General features: G+C 42.7%; 1 protein-coding gene across 1 annotated transcript; it reads right to left on the reverse strand.

Moving 5' to 3' along the window:
• Window positions 1–689: 689 nt before the first annotated feature.
• LOC101735801 (retinol-binding protein pinta) lies at window positions 690–12,690 on the reverse strand. Its single transcript, XM_004929189.5, has 7 exons — window positions 12,337–12,690; window positions 11,900–12,042; window positions 9,236–9,395; window positions 7,974–8,145; window positions 4,232–4,432; window positions 2,862–2,967; window positions 690–942 (listed from the first exon to the last, which is right to left on the reverse strand). Exons 2-7 carry the CDS (start codon window positions 12,036–12,038, stop codon window positions 878–880), a joined length of 843 nt encoding a protein of 280 aa, XP_004929246.1. The 5' UTR covers window positions 12,039–12,042; window positions 12,337–12,690; the 3' UTR covers window positions 690–877.
• Window positions 12,691–13,236: the final 546 nt, after the last annotated feature.

Raw genomic sequence — 13,236 nt, forward strand, 5'->3', positions numbered from 1 at the left:
CTAGAATGGACTCCCCTCTACGGAGTTTCCTGAGCGCTAAGCTAGTCGTCTTGGCCTAAAGGATAAGACGTCCGGTGCATTCGTATCTAGCGATGCACCGGTGTTCGAATCCTTCAGGCGGGTACCAATTTTTCTAATGAAATACGTACTTAACAAATGTTCACGGTGGTGAAGGTGAAGAGGTTCACGGTTACCTCCACGGTGAAGGAATAACATCGTGTAATAAAAATCAAACCCGCAAAATTATAATTTGCGTAATTACTGGTGATAGGACCTCTTGTGAGTCCGCGCGGGTAGGTACCACCACCCTGCCTATTTCTGCCGTGAAGCAGTAATGCGTTTCGGTTTGAAGGGTGGGGCAGCCGTTGTAACTATACTTGAGACCTTAGAACTTATATCTGAAGGTTGGAGGCGCATTTACGTTGTAGATGTCTATGGGCTCCAGTAACCACTTAACGCCAGGCGGGCTGCGAGCTCGTCCACGCAACTAAGCAATAAGAAAAAAAACTATGACAATGTCCTTCTTCAAACGAGATGTTCGGACAGTACTCAGCGGTAGGCAGATGCGTGGCTATGCCCCTACCATTGCTGATGTCGAAGAGTGACGGTTACCACTCACCATCAGATAGACCGTACGCTCACCAGCCCCTGAAGACAACAAAAATTAGGAATAAAATTGAAACAAATCATTCATAAATCCGTCCATTATATTACATGTCTAGCTTAATGTTAATCTATAATATTTAAATGATAAATAAATAAATTAGTATTAATTCGTAATAAGTATTTTATGATAAATATTTTTTAAAACAACTCCGGCCATCACCAACGTTATTAATGTAATTATTTTTATCATTTAGTCCACTTAAAACTATCTTCAGGAAGTCCGCTCTTGATGTAAAAACCAGTCTCTGTAGCTCTCCACCTTATTTTTCCAGTAGCCTGTGCAAAAAATAAAATTACTAAAGTTCCTAAATTTACTCAAATTTCTATAATATGTAACTATACTTGAGACCTTAGAACTTATATCTCAAGGTGGGTGGCGCATTTACGTTGTGGATGTCTATGGGCTCCAGTAACCACTTAACACCAAGTGGGCTGTGAGCTCGTCCACCCATCTAAGCAATAAATAAAATAAAATATATATACATATAAATAAATGACTTTCATAAGATTTCAGAAACGACTTTTTTTTTCCTACCTATGCTGATAGCCTTGAGAGGCTATTTCAGCTTCACCCTAACGTGTGTAGGTGAGCTCACGGGGCTCAAACCGGAGTGTGCCAACACTGACCTAGCAAGAGCAGTGCTTCGCAGAATCTACCACCAGATCGGAAACGCGACCCACTGAGAAGATCCGGCGAGAAACTCAATGGGCTGTGTCTATGGGTTAATTCGCTCGTCGAGCCCTTCGTCGCAAGCGACGGGTTCGACGAGGACGGTGACCGGTGCTTGTGGTGCCTAAAAGCACCGTTAATGGATCAGGAGGATCCGTAATGTCGTGCTTTGGGCGACGTCGACGGTTTACCATTCGGTCTACAGGATCAGGTATATAGTTTCCAGCGGCCACGACAAGAGTTCTCATGTCGTGCCGCCTTCTCAAAGTGGCGCAGCGATGCCGACTGTAGATACTTACTGACAGAGTCGAGCTCCAGGTCATCGTGGAGATCCACGTTCCTCAGGAAACATGGTGCTCCGACGGCTATCCTCCAGAATCGGGATTGAATAGCTTGGAGGGGCTTCAAGTTGATGCGGGCCACGTGAGTAAGCACTACGCTTGCATACGTCATGACGGGGCGTATGCAAGTTTTGTGAGTTAGTTACCTTATTACGGAGGGACAGTTTGCTTCGTCTACAAAGCATAGGGTATAAAGGCGGCACGGTCGCATACCCTTTTAATGTGGGGACGGAATGTCATCCCTCTGTCGAGGGTGACGTCTAGGTATTTGACCTTCGAGGCCCACGGTATGGGCTGGCCAAAGAGAGTGATGAGGCTAACGGCGGAGGTGTTTGCGCGCCTATTAAGGAGTGGGATGCTCGAAGTGGTATTTGGAAGGCGACCCCTTTTGAAGAGCACCGCTGTGCTTTTCGTGGGGTTGATGTCAATGCACCACTTTCGGAACCACTGTCCCATGGTGGTTACTGCGATCTGGAGTCGCCGATGGAACAACGACTTCTTCTTACTCGAGTAGTAGATAGCCGTGTCATCGACGAAGAGCGCTAGATGGGTCTCCGAAGACCGGGGTATATCATTGGTATACAAACTAAATAATAGCGGGAAGAGCGCGAAGCCTTGCGAGACTCCGCCAGTCAGATGACGGGGGCAGAAACGACTACTGGAGCCTATATACAACACAACTCGAGACATGAGGTCGCAGTCTCTTCTATTCATGGGCAAACGAGCTAATGGCCCATCTGCAATAAAGTAGACGGTGGATTTCACGCTGTTCTGTATATGATGAGCTCAGCTCATCCCCCATCTCCTATCTGGATAAGAGCAAGACAGCAAAAAGTGCTTATTATGTTAATTTTTTTTACCTATTCGCTGGTATCCTAAGAGGCTATTTCAGCTACACCCGGATGGGAGAAGTTAATGAAGTCATAACCTAATACTGGCCGATGATCTATCTCTCTATAGATACCTTTACTCTGTGGAGCCTAATTTCAAACAAGCACGCTTTCGTCATCCGTATTGTCACCGACAATCTCTCGGTGCCCTTGAGAAGGAACTAGTTTTTTTTTTGTTTGGTAAACGATAAGCAGGCCGATCAAATTTCGAATACTTATCGAACGTGTTGCTTCGTTTACAATAAAAAATATATTTACGGCTCTCTTAAAATAAAATTTTATAAAAATAAAAACCTATCAATTCTTGCACGCTGCCGTCAGTTCCTCCATATTCCTCGGGGAGAATAGATTTCGGAAGATTTTCATAAATGTCTTCATAGTTGGGACCGCAAACTTGAATCTGAAACGTTGGTAATTTTAAAACATATGTCCGATGTAAGAATATAGCATGGTCGAACTTGTTTTGACCTTCGTTTAAGGTATTAAGAAATTATGCTTTTTCAGTCTCCCCTCTGCTATAAAATATAAGAAACATAATCCATAATCATATAAAACATAAGTTAGTTATTCAACTTTCAAATTTATATACGATGTACTAAACGAATATACGGAATACCAAAACAATAGTTTTAATCCCACGACAGCAATTGAAAAACCACGCTGATATTAAAAAATGTATGTACGCTACTTCAAACACTGAATAAGCATTTCAACTTCTGAAGTCGTCGTGGCCTAACGGATAAAACGTCCGGTGCATTCGTGTCGAGCAACACAACGGTGTTCGAATCCCGCAGGCGGGTACCAATTTTTCTAATGAAATACGTACATAACAAATGTTCAAGATTGACTTCCACGATGAATGAATAACATCTTCTTCTTCTATATATATAAAAATGAATTGCTGTTCGTTAGTCTCGCTAAAACTCGAGAACGGCTGGACCGATTTGGCTATTTTTGGTCTTGAATTATTCGTGGAAGTCCAGAGAAAGTTTAAAAGGTGAAAAATATGAAAATGCTCGGAATTATATAAAAACAAACAGTTTTGTTTTTCCTTTGAAGTGTCCCCCGTCGGACGGATTCCTTTTGTTGGTTTTAAGTTTATTTTATACATAAGTTTAGGTATTTTATTTATCGACTGAGGCACTACGAAGTCTGTCGGTTCAGCTAGTCGTGTAATAAAAATCAAACCCGCAAAATTATAATTTGCGCAATTACTGATGGTAGGACGAATTGTGAGTCCGCACGAGTAGGTACTACCACCCTGTCTGTTTCTGACGTGAAGCAGTAATACGTTTCGGTTTGAAGGGTGGGGCAGCCGTTGTAACTATACTGAGACCTCAGAACTCATAACTCAAGGTGGGTGGCGTCATTTACGTTGTAGATGTCTATGGGCTCCGCTAACTACTTACGAGTAACACCAGGTGGGCCGTGAGCTCGTCCATCCAACTATTAAAAAAAAACAGAAGTCACCGGTATTGCAGATTAACAAAATACTAACTTACTAAAACAGACCAAGTTAGTTTATTAACTCGGTTTAGTAACTGTACATAATATAATGTTCTTCGATTTCTTTACACTTTTAGTCTATTCCCGTTTCTGCTTCGGAAGCGATTTTAATAAACAATGTATAAGATTGAAAATATTAGTAAGAAACTACCGCTCACCCTTTTCCTCATTTTTGATCCCAAAAACATTTTCAGTATTGCAACGGCTGCCATTATCCCTCTGGGCGAATTTATTAGCTGTATATGTTTCAGTCGTATTGGCAACGCCTTTTCTACACACGTCATTGATTTCATAGCTATGCTCGGAGTCCATTGACTTAGCAATCCGAAACCGGTTTCCTGCATATCGACTAATATGTCCTGAAAGTTATTAACACTGAATAGGTATTGACTTAATTAGGGAAAGTTGACATGTTCAATAACGAACTCCTGTTCGAGCCGTATAGATGTTTATTTTAAACTAGCGACCCGCCCTCGCTTCGCTTCGGAAACATAAAATTTTATTATTGATAGCTCAGTCCCGCGGTTATTATCGTATCGTGGGTGGCGCCGCAGAGCGAAGCTAGTCTAAAAAAAGTAGCCTAAGTTACTCCTTATATCATCAGCTACCTATCAGTGAAAGTCTCGTCAAAATCGGTCCAGCCCTTCCAGAGATTAGCCGGAACAAACAGACAGACAGACAGACAGACGGACAGACAGACATACAGACAAAAATTGTAAAAAATGTTATTTTGGTGTATGTACCGTAAATGCATGTATTCATATGCATGAAGGTAACTTCTGCAGGTCTAGCCTTCCACCACTGAGTAAGTCCAATGACAGTCTGGCTCATAGTGCGAAGGAGAAGGCTGACCTTCTGGTCAAGCTCTTTGCCTCATACTCTACTTTGGATGACGGAGGAGCCACGCCGCCCAACATCTCCCGGTGTGACAGCTCCATGCCTGAGATTCGCATCACACAGCGTGCGGTCAGACAGGAGCTTCGGCTTCTTGATGTCCATAAGTCGAGTGGGCCAGATTGCATCCCCGCAGTGGTTCTAAAAACATGCGCCCCTGAATTGACACCCGCGCTAACGCGTCTATATCGCCTCTCGTACAATACCAACAGGGTTCCGTCTTCATGGAAGACTGCTCATGTCCACCCTATCCTCAAGAAGGGTGACCGGTCGGACCCCTCTAATTACAGACCTATCGCGATAACTTCCTTGCTTTCCAAGTTGATGGAGCGAATCATAAACATCCAACTTCTTAAGTATCTTGAGGATCGCCAGCTGATCAGTGACTGGCAGTACGGTTTCCGTCATGGTCGCTCAGCTGGCGATCTTCTTGTATACCTCACACATAAATGGGCTGAAGCCTTGGAAAGCAAGGGCGAGGCTCTCGCTGTGAGCCTTGACATCGCGAAGGCCTTCGACAGGGTCTGGCATAGGGCACTTCTATCGAAGCTTCCAGCATACGGGATCCCTGAGGGACTCTGCAAGTGGATCGCTAGCTTTTTGGATGGACGGAGCATCACGGTCGTTGTAGACGGTGATTGTTCTGATACCATGACCATTAACGCTGGCGTTCCACAAGGTTCGGTGCTCTCCCCCACGCTTTTCATCCTGTATATCAATGACATGCTGTCTATTGATGGCATGCATTGCTATGCGGATGACAGCACGGGGGATGCGCGATATATCGGCCATCAGAGTCTCTCTCGTAGCGTGGTGCAAGAGAGGCGATCAAAACTTGTGTCTGAAGTGGAGAACTCTCTGGGGCGAGTCTCCAAATGGGGTGAATTGAACTTGGTTCAATTCAACCCGTTAAAGACACAAGTTTGCGCGTTCACTGCGAAGAAGGACCCCTTTGTCATGGCGCCGCAATTCCAAGGAGTATCCCTGCAACCTTCCGAGAGTATTGGGATACTTGGGGTCGACATTTCGAGCGATGTCCAGTTTCGGAGTCATTTGGAAGGCAAAGCCAAGTTGGCGTCCAAAATGCTGGGAGTCCTCAACAGAGCGAAGCGGTACTTCACGCCTGGACAAAGGCTTTTGCTTTATAAAGCACAAGTCCGGCCTCGCGTGGAGTACTGCTCCCATCTCTGGGCCGGGGCTCCCAAATACCAGCTTCTTCCATTTGACTCCATACAGAGGAGGGTCGTTCGGATTGTCGATAATCCCATTCTCACGGATCGTTTGGAGCCTCTGGGTCTGCGGAGGGACTTCGGTTCCCTCTGTATTTTGTACCGTATGTTCCATGGGGAGTGCTCAGAGGAATTGTTCGAGATGATACCGGCATCTCGTTTTTACCATCGCACCGCCCGCCACTGGAGCCACTGCGGTCATCCACAGTGCGTTTCCAGAGGTCTTTTTTGCCACGTACCATCCGGCTATGGAATGAGCTCCCCTCCACGGTGTTTCCCGAGCGCTATGACATGTCCTTCTTCAAACGAGGCTTGTGGAGAGTATTAAACGGTAGGCAGCGGCTTGGCTCTGCCCCTGGCATTGCTGAAGTCCATGGGCGACGGTAACCACTCACCATCAGGTGGGCCGTATGCTCGTCTGCCTACAAGGGCTAAAAAAAAAAAAAAAAAAGGCGATTAAAACTTGTGTCTGAAGTGGAGAACTCTCTGGGACGGGTCTCCAAGTGGGGTGAACTGAATTCAGTTCAGTTCAACCCATTGAAGACTCAGGTTTGCGCGTTCACTGCGAAGAAGGACCCTTTTGTCATGGCGCCGGAATTTCAAGGAGTATCCCTGCAGCTTTCCGCGAGTATCGGGATTCTGGGGGTCGATATTTCGAGCGATATCCAGTTTCGGAGTCATTTGGAAGGTAAAGCCAAATTGGCCTCTAAAATGTTGGGAGTTCTCAACAGAGCGAAGCGGTATTTCACGCCTGGACAGAGACTTGCGCTTTATAAAGCGCAGGTCCGACCTCGCGTGGAGTACTGCTCTCACCTCTGGGCCGGGGCTCCCAAATACCAGCTACTTCCATTTGACTCCATACAGAAAGGGGCTGTTCGGATGGTCGATAGTCCTGCTCTCGCAGATCGCTTGGAACCTCTGGATCTACGGAGGGACTTCGGTTCTCTCTGTGTTTTATACCGCATGGTCCATGGGGAATGCTCTGAGGAATTATTCGAGATGATTCCCTCATCTCCTTTTTATCATCGCACCTCCCGCCATCGGAGCAAAGTTCATCTATATTATCTGGAACCGCTGCGTTCATCGACAGTGCGTTTCCAAAGATATTTTTTGCCACGTACCATCCGGCTTTGGAATGAACTCCCCTCCACGGTGTTTTCCGAGCGCTATGACATGTCCTTCTTCAAACGAGGCTTGCGGAGAGTACTTTATGGTAGGCAGCGGCTTGGCTCTGCCCCTGGCATTGCTGACGTCCATGAGCGACGGTGACCACTTACCATCAGGTGGGCCGTACGCTCGTCTGCCTACAAAGGCAATAAAAAAAAAAAAAATTAGTAAGAAGCGGTTATTTCAATATTACAAACAGACACTCCAATTTTATTTATATGTATAGATTGCCTCTGGTTGAGCACGTTTGGGCACTTAACACCAGGTGAGCCGTGAATTTAGCGGACTCTATCTGTACGAAAACATTTTTTTGATATGAAACTACATAAATGACAATTATTTTGATTATTTTTTCATTTTGAACACGTGCATTTTACGTGTATCAAAGATAGCAGTAAGACCTATACTTAATTGCAGCCTGTATTTTTATCAATAGATAATTTAGGGTTGCAGCACTGCGAGCCCATTGTGCGATGAAATATATTTTATATTATTCGGAAACCAGCAGTACAATATATCCAAATAATATATTAAACAAAAACCAAAGAAGTTTCCCCTATTTATAAGTTATTTTAATATTTATTTATAAGTAGTGACGGTGAGGCCTCACTTTGCCCGCAACGGTGAAGTTGTCGTCTTCCAAAAGCAGTATTTCCGCGATCATGAAACTTATCTTGATTAAATCAGCGACTGCATGCTGATGTTTGTAAAGTGGGCCTGCTCTGATAATAGCGGGGCGAGGAGAATCTTCACGGGCACATTTCCTTAACGGCAAATATATTCTGTAACATTAAATATCAAATTGACAAAACAAATTCATATAAATAGAAAATTATGGTACTAATATTCCCATTAGATTATTTTTAAATAGCCGTCGTTTACTCCATATGACCCCAAAGATACCATGGAACAGAAAAGCCACTGTGACTAAGGATAGGTACCTTACTTAAAGCTTGTTTGTCAAGTAAGGTAAGTTGCTATTATTAGAGACTTATATAAAATGGATGACGTTAATCGAAAGTATTACAAGTAGTTTAAAAAAACTAAAACCTCTTGGCAAACAGGACAAGGTCATATTCCACGTATTCTTAAAAAAAAAGTAAAAGTACACAGCACAAAAAGTCAGCGCTTGCCTATCATCACCACTCACACATAGTGACATTCTATGTTAGGAGTTTTTGAACTACATTTCTTCATAGCCATTGCTCAGAGCTTGAAGTTAAGATTTGTGGATATAACTCTATTATTTTTTTGGATCAGTGGTACGTAAAAAACTGAACTTTATTAACTTTATTATTGAAACATTCACTAGGGGCATGGCATAATGTGTGGCCGCAAAGGCAGGAACGTTGGCATTTCGGCTTGACATATATGTAATATCAAAATAATAGGAGCCAGTTACTAATATAATATTTCTTAGCGTCAAACAGCAATGGCCCAATCATATAGGATCGCATATCTAGCTTTGATTCTACGATACTTGAAGAAATGAGTTCCCAAACCTAGCAAAATATCTTTATTCTTGCCTTAGTAGGCAGGCATATAACCCATTTAAATAGAATGATAGTAATTGATACATTTCATACAACAATCGTCGTACAATCGGTGTCTAATTAATACTTCGGATGTTTCCGACTTGCGAAAAAGACACTGCTCAATGCTCATCCGCTATATACCGCTGGTTCGTTCATCCTACTCTAACGCACGTTTACGATAGAGATAGAGAAACTTGCCAGACTGGTCTGTCTTAAAATATTCAGCAACTACAAGCGATGCTAATTATGCGATAATACAAACATGATAATAATATGCTTTTGCAGTTTTTCTGCGCCGCATATTTTGGTGCTTTAGTGGACACACATAGTTACAAACCCATGTTCCAGTAAGGCTTGTATTTTCGGGTCCATTGGGTCTCTATTTGTATAAAATTCAGGAATAGAAACTTTCAAGCTGTAATACTTCTCCAATTTGCTTTTAGCTTTTTCGACATTGTGTTTACTACCTCGTAGGAAACCTATCAGCCATTGATTACCTGTAATTTTATGTACAAAACGGATTAGTTTATACTAGGAGTTGATATAACTTTCGATTACACATTAACAGGAGATTTTAGAAAAACCAAAGTAATAAATATACCGAAAGATGCTAACTAAGTTTATGATTTTTAAATGCTGTTGATAGGTAAAAAGTGCACAGCCCATCTTTTTCTGTATGGTTACTATAGCCCAATGGCAGTACAACCACAGAAAGCGCTCGGCTTCCACGGATTCCATAACCGCGTTTTAAAAATTTTACCCGCCCAAGTAATAATCTGGTTGGTTTCCGTTTTAAGCGCCGCTATGATGAACTGCATCTTTCCCGCGGTGTGGAAAGAAGCGGACGTTATCGGCATACACAACTCTGAAAAACCTAAATATGAACCCGCGAGCTACCGCCCGATCAGCCTCCTCCCTTTGTTAGGCAAATTATACGAGCGACTATTACGCAAATGCCTCTGGGACTTCATCATTTCGAAAGGCACCCTGATCGACGAACAGTTCGGATTCAGATGCAGTTTCGGATTCTGCGCGAAACACTCGTGCATTCAGCAAGTGTACCGCCTCACGGAGCACATCCTAATAGGGCTAAATAGACGCAGACCCATCCCCATGGGAGCCCTTACCCTCAATATCGCGAAAGCGTTCGGCAAAGTCTGGCACAACCTTTTGATTTACAAAATGTATAACATGGGCGTGCCAGACAATCTCGTGCTCATCATACGAGACTTCTTTTCGAGCCGTTCGGTTTCAGTATCGAGTCGAGAGAACTCGCTCCCTCCCGCGAGAAGTCTCGGCCGGAATCACGTAAGACTTCGATCTATCCCCGCTACTTTTTAGTCTATATATTATCGATTTACCCCGGTTACCGGCGACCCAGCTAGCCCTTTTTGCGGATGATACGGCTTTCTACTACTTGAGTAGGAAGATGTCGTTCATGCATAGTAAACTTCAGATCGCAGCCACCCATTTAGGACAGTAGTTCCGGAAGTGGCGCATCGACATCAACCCCACGAAAAGCACATCCGTGCTCTTGAAAAGGGGTTGCTCTTCCGACACCACCGCTACTTTCCTAGTCACGATTTACGCGCGGTAGCTCTTTTCCCACCATCAAAATCTTTGCCCAGCACATACTGTGGGCTTCGAATGCCAAACACCTAGGCGTCATACTAGACAGAGGGATGCCATTCGATCCCCACATTAAATCAGTACGCGACAGAGCCACATTCTTGCTCGGTTGATTCTACCCCATGATCGGCAAGCGAAGTAAATTGTCCCTTCGTAACCAGATGACACTACAAAACTTGCATGTCATGACCTATGCAAGTGTAGTATTCGCACGGCCCGCATGCACGCAAACTCCCTCCAGGTTATCCGATCCCGTTTCTGCAAGGTAGCCGACAGAGCACCGTGGTACGTGAGGAAGAATGACCTTCACGACGATCTAAATTTAGAACCGATACGTCAGTATCTTAAGGTAGTGTCAGAGCTAGTGAAGTAGTCTTCGACAAAGCGGCGCAACATGATAATCCACTTATTGTGGCAGCCGCTAATTACCTATCCGACCCAGGCGACGGGGCAACTCAAACATTTCTTGTCCGGTCCCCCAGATCCTCTCTCGGTGCTTTTAGGGCCGCCCTCAAGCATCGATCAGCGTCCTCATCGAACTCGTCGATTACGACGAGTGAACTAACCCTGAGTTTCTCCCCAGATCATCTCAAAGGGACGCGATTCCGATCTAGTGGTAGTTTCTGCGAAGCACTGCTCTTGCTGAGGCTAGTGTTAACAAATTCTCTCAGGTTGAGCCCGTAAGCTCACCTACCGTCCGGGCGTAGCTGGAATAGCCCCCCAGGCTACCAGCAAATAGATAGGGTTAAAAAAAATGTTTCTCCTTTCCTTTGATTGTTTTAATTTTGGTTAAAGTTGTTAATTTTGGGTGACTTCTGGCAAAGTCAATTTAGTAACATTCGAGCTATACATACTTTATTTACATCGGCACACACAGAGTGATGTTTTAATTCTGGAAAACTTGTTTTACATTGAATTCTTACTTTTCTTTTAAATTGTATGAGGTATTCTACTTTACCATAACCATATTAGGCATTTCATCTAATTATACGATCTGGCAGGCATCAAATCGTGAAAGTCGTTTTCGATAAACCTTACGGCCCTAAAGTGCCCTAGGTCTCGAATTTACCACATTTTTGTAAAAACATTATATAACAAGATAGCAACAATCAACTTCTGATTAGCGGTTATACATCACTGCACAAAGTTCAACGACCTCTGCTTTCTTGCACGTGCCGTAAGAAAACAGTTTTGTTTTCTAAATTATACTATTTTTAACCTAAAATACCCTTACATTGACGTTGCATAGTATCAACAGATTAACTGGAGGAAAATCCCAAATAAGATACGAAATTCATCAACAAAGATGTTTATCAAACAGCAAAAACATTTGTTAGTATTAGATAAGCAAATGAAAAATAATTTGACCTACTTGGTTGCCCTTGTCCTAATTCTTGTACCCAAGCTCTCAAGACTATAAGATCTGCTGCGATTTTTTCAAGGTCTTCTCCAAGTTCGTTTTTAGCAACTTTTCTTAATGCCGGACTTAGTACTCTGGTCTTCATTTTCATTGATCTGTTTTTGATACACTCACGGATTTCATTATGCTCTATAACTTTTTTTAATTTTGGAAAGGTTGATTTGAAAAAAAACGCTTTAACCTTAAACTTCAAAACATCAATAGCCAAGGACAAGCGTAACAAGTGTCCATTGAAATTGTCGTATTTAGATTTATTATAGTAATTTATAATGTTTATTTAAGGCTATTTAATATCAAATTATAAATAATATCAAATTACGGACACAAACACTTCAAGCTACTTGAACTACTTGATAATTTGAAACTCAATAAGGAAATTTTAAACATACCTATTTTATTTAGTATCAAGGTTAATTAATACAGATGTTAATTATAATTATTAAAATATATGAACGCGATGTGCCCACTGAGACGAATTGAAATTAAATGAACACAGAACACCGCAAAAAATATTGCAACATTTTCATATGTACAAAAACGAGTTTTTAATTAAACTAAAGAGACAAAAGAAAGAAAAAACGTATATTTATATGATTAATACAACATACATATGTACAAAAATTGTCTTATCGATATTTATGTGCTTGGAGTCGTACATTTATAGCAGTTCAGCTTGTTGATAAACACATTGTCTAAATAATAGTATTATACACATGTATTTGATATCAGTTACATTGTGTTAAGTGACATTATTCCAGATAATGGAAATACGTACGAAAATGGAAATACGTATTTTGAAGTCGACGCGGCCTAAAGGATAAGAGACATCCGGTGCATTCGTATCTAGCGATGCACCGGTGCTCGAATCCCGCCTGCGGGTAACAATTTTTCTAATGATATAGATACGTATTTAACAAATGTTCACGATTGTCTTCCACGGTGAAGGAATAGCATCGTGTAATAAAAACCAAACCCGTAAAATAATAATTTGCGTAATTACTGGTGGTAGGACCTCTTGTGAGTCCGCACGGGTAAGTACCACCACCCTGCCTATTTCTGCCGTGAAACAGTAATGCGTTTCGTTTTGAAGGGTGAGGCAGCCGTTGTAACTGTACCTTAGAATCTTAGATACCTTCCAAATACCTAAGCGTCTCCCTCGACAGAGGGATGACATTCCGTCCCCACATTAAAACGGTACGCGACCGTGCCGCCTTTATACTAGGACGACTCTACCCTATGCTTTGTAGACGAAGCAAACTGTCCCTCCGTAATAAGGTAACTCTCTACAA

The sequence above is a fragment of the Bombyx mori genome, chromosome 4, assembly GCF_030269925.1.
Source record: "Bombyx mori chromosome 4, ASM3026992v2".
In the NCBI taxonomy this organism is placed as follows: domain Eukaryota; kingdom Metazoa; phylum Arthropoda; class Insecta; order Lepidoptera; family Bombycidae; genus Bombyx; species Bombyx mori.